Source organism: Micromesistius poutassou (genome assembly GCF_964030765.1).
Source record: "Micromesistius poutassou genome assembly, chromosome: 15".
NCBI classification, from domain to species: domain Eukaryota; kingdom Metazoa; phylum Chordata; class Actinopteri; order Gadiformes; family Gadidae; genus Micromesistius; species Micromesistius poutassou.
Genome location: NC_140285.1, coordinates 10,765,743 through 10,782,589, shown reverse-complemented (window position 1 = coordinate 10,782,589; position 16,847 = coordinate 10,765,743). Strand labels below are relative to the sequence as shown.

The window sequence follows — 16,847 nt, the reverse complement described above, 5'->3', positions numbered from 1 at the left end:
ACTATTGTAGTGCTGTTCGTAGTCTCACAAATCTGAATTTAGATTGATATTCTAAACTCAGATGGCAGACAAGGTAAAATGTGGGGGAAGGGGATGTTTCACTTTCTTCCACTTAATATTGGTTTTCGACCAATCATTTTGCCGGAGGCAGGGATCTGTAACATGTAATTTATTAACAGCGATCATAATCTCTGGCCAGCACTGGTATAAATTTCCCCTTGGGAAGGCCAACTAAAACATCCTGTCCGGACACCAACGTACTTAGACAAAGTGTCTGTGAAGGTTTAAAATTACACGTTGTTAACTGGCCATTGTAGAAATACACTTATTACAATCCACTTCTGAAAGCGTCATACACTCGGGCAAATGAGTTTCTCTTTCGTAGAATATCTCTGTAGCGTTACAGGAAACAAGGCATAACCCCGCCACGCTCAGTTTTGGGTTTCTGTCCCATGATCTGTGCTGTCTCCCCCAGAAGTTATGCTATAACATTAGTACTGCTGGATCCCAGATAACACCTATGGATATCTGAACAGAATGACATCTACGGGTGTATGGAAGGGTAAATGATGCTCCGGCTGAGGTCAAGCTGTTCGGAAATCAATGTTTTGAATTGGAAAGAGCTGTGGTAGCCTTGGCCTGGGGCCAGTTGTTCTCTCCCTTGTTCCCCCCACCGTCTCTTAACTACTACTCTGCTTTGCTTCCCTCCAATTGGCTAAATAAAGACGTAAGTCACAGTAAGTGAGTGCATCTCCCGGCCTCCTGGTGAAACTAAACAAGGCCAGAGGGTTTCTAGCACCGCTGGTCTGGACTGCTGCCAGTCACTCAGGTCATCGCACAACAGTGTCCACACTTAAGACCAACGACTGCCCTTAAGAGTTATCACTTGGCCGGCACAGACGGCTCAAATTATTGACTCACTTAATGACGCATATGAACCCGATCGTGGATCAAACGATCGTTTGTCAAATAAAGAGGAGACCGAAACATACAAGAGTCATGCAACGACACAACAAGCCCAACAAAGAAAGGGGGACGAGGACATACCTCGGGGCACTAGGTTTAGCGCACGCACGTTCATTAATCTTTCATGGCAGTTTTTTTAAAAGGGCCTCTGTGAATTATTCAGACAACTTCATAGGAGCGCCACTCCTCTAATGTAAGCGTGTCATGATAATATCTAAATGAAGCCCGCTGCTGTCAGGAGTTAAGACAGCTGCCGAGCGTAATATGAGCACGTCAGGGGGCCGTAACATCAATCCTCTGTTCAGCAGCGTGATGATCCCCCCCCCCCCCCCCCCTCCCCCCATGAATTATCCCTGAAGAAAAGACCTTTGTGATAAGTCAAGCACGAAGACAGGTGTGTTTGCACGGAAAAAAACGACGGCCGACTGTGCAACAGGCTACAGCGCGGCGTTCACCACGACATCCGGCCTGGCCTGAAAGGTGAAACTGGTGACATGCTTACGTTTGGGTTTCTACACATGATACCAGTAGTGCAAGTCAAGCCTCCCCTCCCTGTGTACCAGCACTTAATTCGCTGTTCGCTGACAGATGACAACTTTGGTCAGTGGGTCATTAGGCCAGCGGTGTTAAACACTAGATCTATGTATGTGTGGGCGTGCGGGCGTGCGTGTGCATACCTTGGTACTGTGTTCAGCCATGGTGTGGTAGTTGAGGCCGGCTTTTGATCTAAACTGCTTGTGACACTGCTGGCACTTCAGGGCATCCTGGAGCTGTGAGGGGAAGAGGTGGAACAGAGGATCCAATGACACGACTGAGGAGGAAGCGAATGTGCCCAGACCGTGGGCTGCACCGGCGGTTACTCCATGTTGGCCCCAGCAATACAGCAGCGCTGTGTAACCGGATAATGGATTTTACACAACCGGGAAAAATACAATTTAATACACTACGCACTTTTGTAATTTTCGATATTCTATACTATTGTCCCGCATACAGCTTTACTTCACGTTATTGATGTGGGAACAGCTTCTTTTTTTTTTTGTACCGTTCAGTGACCCAGTAGTAATGTAGTGATTTTTTCAGTACTTAATGACTGACCTGTCACTTTAATAGAGTCACATCGGCTCCTGTGCCAAGGAGCCATAAAAATGACTGGGGATCATCTCACAGGGCTGAGAGCCTGCTCAGCTAAAGTGCTTCCCAGTGGAAAATTATTATACTGCTTGGTCCGGGCTCTTCTGTTTTTACTGATACTTGCCCTTTTATACGCAAATACAATTCAGAAACGTACAAAATGAAACGTGCTCACTTGGGTTTCGCCACACAAAATGCACACAGCAAAGCGATGGCCAAAACTATGCGTAGACAATATTCAAACTACGCCAGAGCGACTATAGCCTTTTACAACCTCCCAATCAATACCCTCCATGTCCTCAGCTCCCTGGCACCCTGCAGTGGAAGCGCTTTAAAACACTTTTAATAGCATTGCAGAAGTTCTTCAGCAGGTTAATACAATACCAAGACGTTTGTGAGGGGAGCAGGCTCCTATTTCCCAGCTCACAATTAGGACAAGGAACAATGGAGCCAAGTTGCACTATTCTTACCTATGCCAAATGGGTTGTACTAGCAGGGAGATATTCATTCCTAGTGTTGTGTTGACAAGTGTACAAAACAAGTGATAAAGTCTTGGCCATGCCGGGCGTTTCTCTGACAAAGACGCCTGTTGTATGTTATGGAGTCATCGCAGAACTCCCTGTTAATGTAACTGCGAGCATGTGGTGCATTTAGGGTTTTCGCTGAGGCCGAGGTCAGATCAGTTTACGTGCTTGTCAATTGTTAGAGTTGACTCAAATAAAAGACACATGCACTGTTTAAGTAGACGATCTTAGAAGCAGTGGAGAACATAAGGAAGACGGGTCCACAAACATAGAGCTATGTTTGTGGAGTGTTTGTAAGATACATACACAGCTTAAGATTGTCAAGAGAACAGGTCATTGTGTTGTATAACAATTATTTTGGGTGAATATTTGGAGTATTAATTCCAAAGTCAAACAACTTGACAAACCGCTTTGGGGACATCTCTATGCACGAAGCAGAAACATGAACCACTGCCGATTACCAGGCTAGCTAGTAGCTTCTCGGCTGGCTGCCGAGAACATTGCAGAACTTGTTGATGGATGTCAGACATCAACACACAGACGTATTGCAACACGTGGCACGTGCAGATTTGTCACGTTGGGAACTTGTAATGAACAACATGAGAGGTTGTATTTTAAGATTTGTGGTTGCACAGCATTAGTTTAATAAAATATAGCTATAAGCATATTAATCTGATTCATGATTTCCTTAAATGGAAGTGACTTCAAGTTCAGAATTCAAAAATCCAGGCGTGAATATTTTATGAGGACATGTATAAATGATAACCTTCATATATTTATAACACAGAAAACCAGCGAGGGGCGGTTCAAGCCACCTAGAGAACACATAACTGAATGTGTCTCCACTTGACAAGCCAACATATAAATCAATGTAGCAGATATGGTACACCATGACACCGCTGTCATACCACACTGTTGAACTGTGGTGACTCCCCTGGTGAATGAACATGAGGTTAACACTCTGTTCCTTCTTAAACGGCATATGACTCATTACACAGCCTTCACTGTCCCCGCCTCGCGGCCCTGCTTTTCCCTTAGCCTTGGCAGAGAGACGCGACCTTTCACTGACCTTCTGGCAGATCTCCATGTGTTTCTTCAGGCCAGCCACCGTCTTCCGGGTGACAATGGAGCAGTTGGGACACACCACCTCACCTCGCTCCGAGATAGAATGCTGCCATTGTGTGTCGTAAGGAGGCCCTGGAGAGGCACGCATGAAGATCAACACTGTGTATTTTGGGGGGGGGGGGGCATTTTATGGCTCTTTGGTCTCTCTAGGAGATGACTCCACTGGAGACACGTGGGTGAGACCTGGGAGCCTCGTCGTTCACAGGCGACTACGATATGGACTCTCTAGTCCCTTTATGATCTGCTCGGCTTCAATAAAAAAACACTTTAACGCTTTTAAAGCGCAGGCCACCTCCTTTTGGAGGCTTGTCTGCCACATAGATGGAATTATATTGCTAGACAATCCAGTTTGCCTGACACCACGGTTTGCAAATAGCCCATCAACGACTTGACAACCTGTCAATTGTCAATTATGTTGCCCTATGGCCCGTTGGTGTCACAAACACTGCTGCGGCGGAAAACCAAGATGGAAAACAGAGAGACAAAATGAAATCACTGGAGCGTCCATAATGAATCTGACAGTGTTCAATGTTACGTGTTACTTCATGTGTCATTAAAATCGGGTCTAGTTTTGTAAAGAGATTAAAGTCACAATGTGTATCATTTCAACTAGCTTGTAGCTTAAAATGACGTGGATTTATCTGTAGTCCATGCCGGTTGATGTAATTTCAATCACATCCTATACATAAGCTACGCCAGGTTGCGCCACACAGTCACACCGCCAATCAAAGTGGAAAGAACACTTTTATTTCATTAAGTCCTTAAGTCCTCGTTAAGTCCTGATAACTGGGAGTGTCTCAATCTTACACATTGTAACTGTAAATCTGTTGTTCATGAATAAATGCAAGCTGTGTTTTACCAGAGGCAGCTGGAGCCGGGTCTTTCTTGGGGGGCTGACTGTGATTGGGTCTCCTCTGGGGTTCCTCAGTGAAGCCACTCCCCTCTGGTCTCTTACCCCGTCCTGCCTTCAGCTTCTCCTCCACCTTGGTCATACCTACACACACACACACGGGAAGGTGACCAATAGGGATGAGTTTAGTTAATAATAAATGAAAACATTTGAAAAATGAAAAAAATTTAAGAAAGCAATGGATAAAGTTGCACTGACATCGATAAATAAAGAGGGAGAGATGGAGGGAAGGCAAGAGGAGGAGAGAGAGAGAGAGATTTGAGGCCATCAGTGCAGAGATACGTTTTTAATGATGCTGACATAGAGAGAGACAGAGGCAGAGAGAAGGGTGCACAGTGATACAGTCATCCATTAAGCAGTATATGAAACCCCTCTGAAGTTGGCATATGAAAAGCCACTGATCAGAGTTTCATCATAAAAAGTATAATATTATTTTTTACTACTAGTAAACTCCTTTTGGCTTCTCAATATATTCAGCAGTCCATTAATTATAGATGAGAACTCTGAGGGGGCCCATTGTATCAAAGACCCACGGAGGTGCATCAAATTGCACCAATTTGTCCTTTGTTTGTTCAAACGCATTTGTACACTTGACTTACCTTTCAGGCCAAACGTTCCCGAGATGGAGGGCTGCTCGCCGGTGAACTTCTTGGGTGTTTTCTGTTTCCGTCCTGGCTCGAAAGGAGAACAAAGAGCAAGGGATGGTCAAACACACGCCGTGGCACCGCGACGACCCGCAGTCCACACAGCGCGCGGGCGGCGGGGGGCGGAGCGTGCTTCATTATCTTACTATGCTTCATCCGCTCAGGGTCTTCGTCCAGGAAGGGGGGTGGCAGGCTGCCTCCCTCACTCTCGCTGCCCCCGTTGTCGGACGAGGTGCTCGGGGAGCGCCCCGACTGGTGGGACTGGGGCTGCTGGGGCGCCGGCTGGGGCGCGTGGACGAGCGGCTGGGGGGCCTGGCTGTGGACGTGGGGCTTCCTCTCGCCGCGCTGCGGGGGCAGCTCGCCGTTGTGCGAGGGCGTGGAGGCCTCGTGGGTCTTTTTCACTTTGAAGAACACCGGGGACGGGGGGCTGTTTTCCATGGGCCTGGGTGTGAAACGACACAGGGAGAAACGGGCGCATCATTAGAGATGTGCATGAGGCGAGGATAGTGTCGAGGCAACGGTGTTCGACTCCCAGACGAATGGTACTGGGTTTGAAGCCCGATGTCTGTAGTCTCACTGTGGGCAGCCTTGGGCAAGATGTCTAAGCCCCTACCTGCTCCTTAATGACTGAATTCTCAGAATAAACTCTTAGGTCTGGTTTCACTGACATATAGACATAAGGATTACCTCTTCTTGGCATTGGCTTTGAAAGGGGTCTTCTGCTGCTTGGGCTGCTCCCCCTTGGGCTCCACGCTCACCCTGTCTGGGTGGTTCCACAGCGTGTGCTTCTGCAGGCGCACCTTTGTGGCAAACACTGCCTCGCAATAGGGACAGCTGTGGCTCATCTTCTCTGATAGAGTGGCCTGGTGCACAGAGAGAGAGAGAGAGAGAGTGAGAGAGAGAGAGAGAGAGAGAGAGAGAGAGAGAGAGAGAGAGAGAGACAGAGAGAGAGAGAGACAGACAGACAGACAGACAGACAGACAGACAGAGTCCAAGACAGAGAGAAAGAGACAGACGAAGCCCAAGAGAGAAAGAGAAAGAGTAAGAGAAAGAGAAAGAGAGGGAAAAACAGTAACATCAGTCCCTTCACCCTTCCTTCTGAAATGTTCTTACTGTAGAAAATAGCAAGTCATATCAAGGTCAGCTACAGTTTTTTTTTTCTTTTTACTACTGCATGTCAATTAGCACAACATTTGTAGTGTGAGCTTTACTCCCCCGAAAGCAACATAAAACTATGAATGGACTGCACGCTTCTTCCAGGGTTGGGCATAATCGGGCTCTGTGACTCACCCCCTGGCAGCGCTGGTAGTGGTACTTGACGCCATAGATGCTGGGAAACTCTAACCAGCAGCCCGAGCACGGACACTTTACCCTGGAGCGACGCTTAAACTCTTCCTTCCACTGTACTATCATATGGGCCTGCTCCGGGAAGGAACAGAGACAGGAATGTACCTGTAGTTGACCGCTGTACCGCAGGCACACTCACACAATCTGCCCTGGAGATCCAGTCAAAATGCCTGTGGCATGCTCTTAAAGTCAAGTCAAATAGCCGCTTGTTGCAGTAGATGAGTATATTTATATATATATATATATATATATATATATATATATATATATATATATATATATATATATATAAATATATGAGATATATGAGAATATGTGATTTTAAAATACTTTTGAGCAAATATTTTTGGAATGCATTTTCTTTTTTTAACCATGGATATGTATTGATATTTCTCAACTGTTTGTAGCGTTCAGAAATCGGATCCTTTAACTCCAGTAGAGTAGATGATAACAATAAAATGACCAAAATCAATACTCAATACCGTACAATATCTTTCTAGTCGGTATTTCACATTATCTACAAAACATCAATGTACTATATTCCCGAATTCAAGTCCAGGAAAAGAGACATACTCACAGGGATACTCCTGAGTTCCTGAACGTCCACTTTAGGACGACCTTTCCTCTTCCCCTCGAATGACTCACCACACAAAGTACCTGGGAAGGGGGGAGAGAGAGAGAGAGAGAGAGAGAGAGAGAGAGAGAGAGAGAGAGAGAGAGAGCAAGAGCAAGAGAGAATTAGTCAAGAATACCGCCATCAATTAATTATAACGGAGAAAGATTCATCACTGAAGCAACGACTGCATCAAACCGGGTGCCCTAGAGAAAAGCACCTTGAATACCACTGGAAAAACAAATCTCTACCTTCATATTCAGCCTACCTTCATATTTCATTCAATGATCCGTGGTCTTTTTAAACTACAGCCTCACGACCAAGAACAAAGTGGTGAAGGTGCCCATGGTGCTAGCATTTCAACAGGGACACCTCATTAAAGAACACAGATGTGGAACAAGTGAGAGGCCGGGTGCATATTAGTGAATAGTGAGTCGTGTCAGGGAACCGGCTTAGCGCTGGGGTATGAAATGGAAAAAAAGAGGGGGAGAGGGGAGTGAAAAGGAGAAAGAGAGCGAGTGAGAGAGCAGATACAGTGGTGTGCTGAGCCAGATAGATCAGCTATAAATCAAACGGTGCCGGGTTGAACCTCTGACACAGCGCAGAGGACGCACTGCCTCCCTCTATCTCTCTCTGTCCATCTATCCCTCTCATTTGTGGCCTTGTGTTTCCCTCGCCACAGCCTATGCTTTCAATCACCCTTTGTATTTCTCATTTCCCTACTTCCCTGTTCTCGTCCAACTGCTCTGTGTAAGAAAATACGTTGATGTGTGTGTGTGTGTGTGTGTGTGTGTGTGTGTGTGTGTGTGTGTGTGTGTGTGTGTGTGTGTGTGTGTGTGTGTGTGTGTGTGTGTGTGTGTGTGTGTGTGTGTGTGTGCGTGTGTGTGTGTGTGTGTGTGCGCGCACACACACACACACACAATCACCCCGCCGCCTATAAGGACTGGCAGCCCGCTGGCTCATTACCGTTCTCTTCTCCGCTGCAATTAGACCTCTGCACTATCAGCCCTCTGCTCCACTTATTATCTACCCTGCTACCGGGAGGAGAAGAAGACCGAGAGCTTTGGGAGGAGGGAGGAGAGAGAGAGCGTGTGGGAGGGAAGAAGAGCGGGAAAGAGAGAGAGCGAGAGAGGAGGAGGGGAGGTGGAGGAGGCTGACAAAAGCGAAGAAAGGAGATGAAGCCGAGTGTGGAAGCTGAGTGAGGCAAATGTAGAGGTGGATAGCTTGGCTGTGTGACCAAGCAGTATTCTGAATGGGCGATGCCGCAGGTTAGAACAGCCACCGCAATACTCATAATGTGGATAATGTTACACGGGATGTATATTTTTTTAACAACCCTCGCTTTAGTTTGACATCACCAGCAGAAGCAGCAGCAGCTTTTGGGGAGAAAATGGCAAAGACTAGGCTATCTAAGACTGTTAGATCTACAAAGTATCACCCGGAACCATGTGAACAACATAAAAGAAGGCTTTGAGAAGATTCTATTGAAGTGTAAAACAGCATCGGTCTCACAGTGAATTTCCCACGTGGTTTACAATGGCTGGAACATTTTTTCAACATTTTAACTCCCACATACTCTTTGATAGACAGGAAAACACAGTGTTGTTTACTGGGGAACCGATGACAGTGGGCCTAAATCTAGATCACAGCACTGTGCGATCCAGAGAGGATTATGAAAAGGTTAAAGGGTTTTCCATCAAATAAATGAATTTGTGTTGGCATGGGCTCTTAGAAGAGGAAAAAAGGGAAAACGGTTTGTGTTGGCTAAGGGATTTCATCTAGTGGCAGAACATCTCTCTGTGGACATGTCCACAATCTAACATGTTCACAACTGACAAGTTTCCCTATTTCCTTTGCACTTTTTTAAACACCAAAGAACAGGTGATACCTCTCACTCTACCTTGTCTTTTTTAAATATCTTTAATAAGCTTGAGCTGTGTCAGATTAAATTTTTGTCAATAGTTTTTTATCTTTATCTTTATCTGTATTTATCTTTATCTGTATTTATTCATCTGTCAGTCATGTGTGTGATATTTTTACTTTGCACTTAAGATAGGCCTTAGTAGAGTTTAAAGAAGAAAAGAAGCCATGGAAAAACAGAGTAACAATGTGTTTGAGGGCGATTCGGAGCACATGAATCCATATGCTGATAAATACGCTCAATAGAAATTGCTGAAACATGTGTGTGTGCATGTGTGCATGTGCATGAGTGCGTGCGATGTGCGGTGTAGAGATATGAGTGCATTAATATTCTCCGGGGTGACTAGAGCATTTCTATATTAGCTGTCTGGGCAGCAGCTGGAGAGGTGATACAGCCGACGACTCAGCTCTTGTGCCCGGGAGGAAATTGAGCGTGTATTCTAATTCCTGTCTTGGAAAATAAAAGGTCTTGTGGAAAAAAAAAAAAAGTATAATTAATTCTGCTCTCGGGGAAGATACAGTCCTGTTGCTATGGAAATGGGCTTGACTTGACTTAGTTACTGCTATCAGAGTTCTGTCTTATGTGCACAACAATTAAGCAGTCGGGAATAACGCGACACACACAAACACGCGCGCACACAAACAAGCGCACACCGGCTCAGGTAAGGATACAAACTGCCCTGCGTGCTATTTTTTTGGTTGCTATACAAAAATAATGCAAACACTGGATTATTTTCAACTGATAACCGTTTGCCGTTTGTTGAAAACAGGTTTGCTTCGCGTGGCACAGCAGCAAAGATCCCAGTGCCATGTGAGCCGCACTGTTCCTCCGAAAACAAAGCGAGCTTATTGTATCTCGTCTAAATCCCCCCCCCCTGCCCCCCGTTCTCTTGCACACGGCCTGGCAGATAATACAGCTGTTTGACCGGTATCACATTATGGCTGCCTACCAGCTGTCTGCAACTGTTGCTCGACACAGAGAACACTGAAGAGAGGTTGGAGGAAGAGGGATGGAAAAACATGGAGAAAAGTAGAAAGATATGGGCGACAAAAGGAGAGAGAGCGAATAGTGGAAAGGAGAAGAGAAGGGGCAGAACAGGAGGGAAAAGAGAAAAGAATACAGGGAGAGAGATTTTAGCGGCGCTGCTAATGATCTCAGATAACCTCAGAGCTCTAACTGCTCCCCTGGAGTGCACGTGTAGACACACACACACACACACACACACATACTTGTGAGAACAGAGAACAAGTCGTTTGTTTTCCTTGACAAACACACACAGGAGCCTTTGTCTCCATCTCCAACATAGCACACACACACACACACACACACACACACACACACACACACACACACACACACACACACACACACACACACACACACACGATAGAGGCACCATCAAACAATTCCATGTAAATATAGCACTTTCAGTGCTATATTTCAGTCACAACTTCCTCAAACACGAAATACAATGTCTGGAGAAAGCAACACGTCGACACACAGTGCACAACGGCCAAATCTGATTGTAAAAAAAAATCAGAGTGTGCAAAGGGCAGCGGGATCTCCTGGGCTAGCTTTCCTACAGACTTGCCGTGTCTTAAATCACTCTGCCTTACTCCTGTCTCTATTCTCCTGTCAAACACATTTCCAATCCCCTACCTAGCCTCCACTATCGCATTCTCTTTGAGCTTTACCACCAGGCATCTTCACTCTTTTTAATGCTCGCACCTTTTTCACCCTGTTCTCCTGTCTCTCTTTTCTACGGACACACACACACACACACACACACACACACACACACACACACACACACACACACACACACACACACACACACACACACACACACACACACAGATACCTGTCGGTAGACACATACACAGTTCTATCCCATAATATACATACCAGTCTTTGAAGACGTCCCCATAATCCACTCGTAGTCGGGTGTGGGACCAAACAGTTAGTGAGCAGCAGAGACGACTGACAGAACACTGCTGCTACCCAGACACTGGCTCACTGAAGGAAAAACACACTTTCTATTTCTGTCTGTGAGTGTGTCTCTCCCTCCCTCTAGCCCTCTCTCTCCTTCATTCTCACACAGGCTTTCTCTATTTGAATATCTGTTCATTGCTCTGTATACAATTCACTGCACTGATGTGCACCTGCACGCAAACATATTTATTCCACTCATACAATTCTTGCCCTCCTAAAAAGGGGACAGGTGGCTCACATAACATATTTCAATGAATTTTAAACGCACTCTTCATTTCAATCCCCATCCTCCCCCTAAATTGTTGCAAACAGAGAACCAAGTATCCAGTGGCACTAGTAATTTTCACTCACGTTAGTTAAAGGATTACTGAGCAAATTTGACTGAGCATTGTGATGGAAGCTTGAGTGCTCTTCACGGCTCCAGTGCAGAGTGAGCTAGCAACCCTCGCAGAATGAGCCATAGCAGAACGAGCTAGCAGCCCTAGCAGAACGAGCTAGCAGCCCTAGCAAAACGAGCTAGCAGCCATAGCAGCACATGCTAGCAGCCATAGCAGAACAAGCTAGCAGTCCTAGGAGAATGAGCTAGCAATCCTAGCAGACAAGCTTGCTGCCATAGCAGAATAAGCAAGCAATCCTGGCAGACAGCGAGCAGCCCTAGCAAAACTAACTAGCTTCCCGAGCATGTTAGCATCCCGAGCAGAATGAGCTAGCAACCTTAGCAGTACAGACTAGGAGCCCTGGGAGAAAAGGCTAGCAGTGCTAGTAGAACGAGCTTGATGCCAAAGCAGAACGAACTAGCAGTCCTAGCAGAATGTGAGTGTTTACACTTCACAGTGTGAACAAGTTATTCACTTTCCACTCTACTGACAAACTGTCAGTGAGTGCTCATCACCAAACCATGGTGGTAGTTAGCAGATGAATATCTTTGTGTATCAATAGAGAGAGCAAAGGAGACATTTCTTAATGTGTGAGCACCACACTTCAAAAATGATTTAACACTGATTGATTGTGCAACATGTGTGTGTAGAAAATCAATAGGAGTCTAGATTGAATAATGATGTTTATAATCAATTTACATTTACACTATAAGTTTCTTGCTATTGCTCTGTATGTTATTGTTGCTTTCTTTAATTATTAAGCGCAGTTTCTATGTTTCTATATATATGCACTTCTTACAACACACCATGCTCACCTAGCAGAAAACCCCAAAAATGCACTGCCTAACATACGTATCCCATCTATCATAGCAGCCGTTTGCTTATGGTTGGTGCAAGTGTTCTCTCTGGAGCAGGCTACCATAGCAAACCGAATATGTGCATGCTTCTACTTAACTGCGTTAACTCATTACATGAAGTAACGAATTGCACAAACTGTGGGTTGATTTATATGCCCCTGTTTGTCTGAGACAGGAGTCCTGTGAGTCAAATATAACAGTGCACTGTCCTGGGGGCCAAGGCATCAACGCTCTCAGGAAAAGTAGACTACCATTGGTGGTTGCCAAGCAGCAATGGTTCACCCCATTCGCTACAAGGCTTAAGACTTTAGCCTAGTTATAACATTATTATTATAATATTTCCAAAAAAGGATAGCCTAGATATCAGGAAAAATACATTATTAAAATCATTCCTTGCAAAATAGCCTCCAAATTTATCATCATAGGTATCACCTCAAAATAGCCTCTCGGCGTGCTAAAAACAGTATTTTCTCCTTGTTTATAATAAAGGCTTAAACAGGCGCCCAGGGCAGCTTTGGGTAAAGACTATCCATACCACCTCATGTCAGAGTATCTGTTTACAAGCTTCCCTAAATGCCCCTTGAAACTGCTTAATCGACACAAAAGGCCAGAGCACCGAGGTCCCTCCTGCATGATCTGGTGACTAACAATACTGCCACAGCCCCTTCAGACGCACATCGATTTCCCACCCTGCAACCCTGGCCACATGCTTCATACTAGAGGAAACCCGATCTATCGCCTGGTGCCCAGTTGGCCCACAGCCAGTGCTATGTTTGCTGTCCCCCAATCACAACAGCTTTCCGTGAATGGCCACATATGTGACGGTCTGTGTGGCTGCCTGGGCAACTCACAGGCAAGCGGATAAAACACATCAATCCTAGCTAACGGGTGGCGTTGCTCACGCTGCTGGACGTGTTCCTGCCACTATACGAGGGGCTCACAGTGCATCGCCGCTGTTCGCTGCCAGTGTAATCAAGGAGAAGTGCTCCACTGAGCCCGGTTGTCACATACGCCATAAGCTCTTCTATTTTTATGCAAGTGGTCTATTTTCACATGCAACAGTGCTCCCATTGGCACAACACAAAGACAATTCATTATATAGCTTGTAGATTTATCAAATATTTAAATTATCTGACCCTATTTAATTCATATTGAGTATTAAGTCGACCGTTTACCATTGGTATTTTCCCTTTGTTTAAAAAAGACAAGGGGACACGGGATAACAGACACATGTCATTCCTGCCAACACGCAACCACACCGATTTTTCCTCTGTCTTGTAGGGTGGTACTGTACAGGCAACAGCTATGGTGTTGGCAGAGCACAAACAAAAGCAGCACAGTACTATCCACAAACCAACATGGAGAGCGCAGCTGCCCTTTGGAACTGAAACTATGATCAACGAGAGGGAATGACTATTTTCCTTTGTGCCAGGATGTCATTTGAAACCTTATGCTGGTGTAATCAAACACTTGCCGCCATAGCAGAATCTAAAAAATACTTAAACAGGACCTCATGAAAGCTATTGAAAAAATGAATCTTTAAATTTGAGTTTGTGCATGTGGGTTTGTCTGTTCATACTGAAAAACAGGCCACTTTATATAAGGGATTTAAAAAATGTGCCAACAAGACACATGTTCCATGTGGTCACAGTGCACATGAGGGACATGCAGACAATACCCCGCCCCCAGACTGTCAACAGTAGCTCACCAATACACTATTTTCCACATACCTGCTAAATAAACGACTAACTCCTCTTTGACACCAGGACGCAGCCACAGGGTTTGAGAAACCCGCCACAATTCAATTTCCTTTCCAAAGCAAACATTCCCTGGATGTGCCGTCAATTATAGATTTTGGCATTTCCCCCTGCCGGGGCACGAAAGCAGAGAGGAGCTGAAGGATGTTGGACGATGTAGTGTGGAGGGGAGGTATGAAAGGTGGCAGTAAAAGGGACTTTAAGGGCACACTGAATCACTGCTGCTAATAATACAGCACAGTGCTGGAGACGGGAGAGGGAAACAGCCGAAGACAAACAGAGTGAGATGGAATGATGGGATCAGAGCGATGTGACAGTTATGTGTTGAGACAGAGCTGAGGGATAGAGGGAACCGGGGGAAGAAATACAGAGAGAACCAGATAGAGGAAGGGAGAGAGAGAGAGAGAGAGAGAGAGAGAGAGAGAGAGAGAGAGAGAGAGAGAGAGAGAGAGAGAGAGAGAGAGAGAGAGAGAGAGAGAGAGAGAGAGAGAGAGAGAGAGAGAGAGAGAGAGAGAGAGAGCAGTTTCCAGCACATAAAAAGTCAGTCAGAAATAAGGCCTGCAATGTGAAAAACGTCTACTGTGAATCAGTAGACATTTGATAGCTCTGTCAATATCCGACAACGAGCAGAAACATTGTTGACCACACATAACCAAATACTCAGAGGAACAAACGCAAAGCCACAGAAAATGTAAAACTAGCAATGTTTGCAGCTAGTCTTCACCATACGCATGGAACCCTCTAGACTTCATTCTGACAGGATCTTCTTTGCCCTTGTGCCAGACTGACAAACAAGCCGGGTCTCCTGAGGAATGTGTGTGCTATAGCCGTGCATCTCTGACCCCCCACAGGTACACTGGGATGCTGACTAGCTCATCAATACTTTAGGTTTTGTATTACTGCTCGTGGACGGACGACTATTCATCGTTGTCCCGATACGGTTATGGGGTGCTAGTGGGTGGGCGGAAGAATGATGCCTGGTCCCAATAAATAAATGATAAGAGAGAGTGAGGGACAGACAGACAGACAGAAGCAGAGAGAGTGAGAAAACTACATACACCACATCTTTGATTTGCAGATGTTTGGTGTGGCATGTTGATGTTTCAACAACACTTGTTACGATGGAAATAAATTCCACCTTTTAACCACAACTGAATTTAAGATCAATTGTACAATGGTACACCATTGTTGACTTCCTTTAAAAAAAACAACTAGTAGTAGTACTTCCTATTTACATGTCATAACCTCCCAGGAAACAGATTGACAGAATGACACCATGACAGAATGAAATGGTTTAAGTACATTATCTTATTTAACTAAACTGTATATACAACACATTAGGTAGTATCTGTTTGAAAAAGACAGGGCATGAATAATAGGAGTTACCTTAGTGAACTGAACTTCAGGTTCAGTAAGTTAGGCTCCAGGCTGATGATTAACACTAGAATTTCTTCCCTTTAGCTATAAAGATCACAGGCTGAAGTCACTGATCAGTAATATCAAAGAGAAAAACCACGAGGAGGTAGTAGGGTTAGCATCGTTTTTAGTTTCATATTGTCCAATCATGGTTAATCTACGTAGATCGTCAATATACGGCCTGAACGCCAACATATAACCCAATCGCCAGGGGGCGGAGCTGGAGGGGGTGGGCGGAGTTACATCAACTGCAAATAATACAGTCAAGTCATTTAGAAAAAAATATTCAAGCATTAAAAAAATATTTTATAGCAATGTTGCCTCTATCAAACAACGGCTCCCTTCTAAATGTCTGTGTATCCATTGGTGTGGCAATATCACAGCAAAACACAATCCAAATCATATCCATAACATTAACTTCTCTTATGGAGCAGAGTTAATGGAGCAGGTATATGGAGAAAGGAGATGCTGGGTGATCAGTGTCACTCGTGCTGAATGTCCATCATTCAGCACATCATCCATAAACATTCTACTTCACCAGAAACCTCTTTCAGATTTTAGAGATAATTTTTTATAACTTCTTAAATGGGATATTACTCAGACTACTATTACTATTTCCCCATTCATCGCACATTGAATGGAAGATAAAATCAAAAAAGGTTCACCACTCTCTCAATCATGTTTGTTGCTTGCTATTAGCCAAATTAGTCCAGGCGGGTAAACTAACTATTTTCAAATAACTTTTAAAACATGTGTCACTGCAGAACATTCAATGTCCTGTTTTGCTGAATGTGCACAGTCTACATTCTGGCGTAATGCAACATTTGGCAAAGGACAAAGGACGTTTCAGGGGTTTTGCAGGCAAATGGTGTTAAAAGTAATATTTCGAGGGAGGCTAGGCACTACCTTTAGTCTACATGTGCTCTGCATAGAGTATGTTCTGATAGTCAGTCAGTTGAAATCGCCTTAACATCGACTACAAAACAACAATTGTCGATCAATCCTTCAACTGTCAAGATACGATGAGATCGCAATCTGGCACAGGCCTAATTGACAGTCATTGGTTGTACAGAATTAGTTTGTATAGTACTACTATAGTATAGGAACGGATTCTGTGTCCTTTTCAATGATTCATGGGATGATTGATAGAATATGATAATAATTTGTATACATAATCACTTGCACATAAAAATGGGAACTATTCTATGTCTTTTGTATGTTTTGTGTTGTAGTGCAAATGTATCTTTCAGTGTTTGACGACAACATG

At 44.8% G+C, this 16,847-nt stretch overlaps 1 protein-coding gene across 4 annotated transcripts in view; it reads right to left on the bottom strand.

Annotated features, from left to right (window-relative positions):
- The window catches only part of znf512b (zinc finger protein 512B), a 30,505-nt gene that overhangs the window by 8,655 nt on the left and 5,003 nt on the right, over nt 1–16,847 (bottom strand). For 2 of the 4 annotated variants that reach the window (XM_084479710.1, XM_084479709.1), the window contains exons 4-11: nt 7,225–7,304; nt 6,591–6,719; nt 5,988–6,163; nt 5,447–5,742; nt 5,256–5,333; nt 4,606–4,740; nt 3,691–3,818; nt 1,644–1,736 (exon numbers count right to left, since the gene is read on the bottom strand). In XM_084479710.1, coding sequence (XP_084335836.1) covers nt 1,644–1,736; nt 3,691–3,818; nt 4,606–4,740; nt 5,256–5,333; nt 5,447–5,742; nt 5,988–6,163; nt 6,591–6,719; nt 7,225–7,304 — 1,115 coding nt within the window. The remainder of the gene's footprint in view (nt 1–1,643; nt 1,737–3,690; nt 3,819–4,605; nt 4,741–5,255; nt 5,334–5,446; nt 5,743–5,987; nt 6,164–6,590; nt 6,720–7,224; nt 7,305–16,847) is intronic. The other 2 variants (XM_084479711.1, XM_084479712.1) reach the window with 2 other exon arrangements.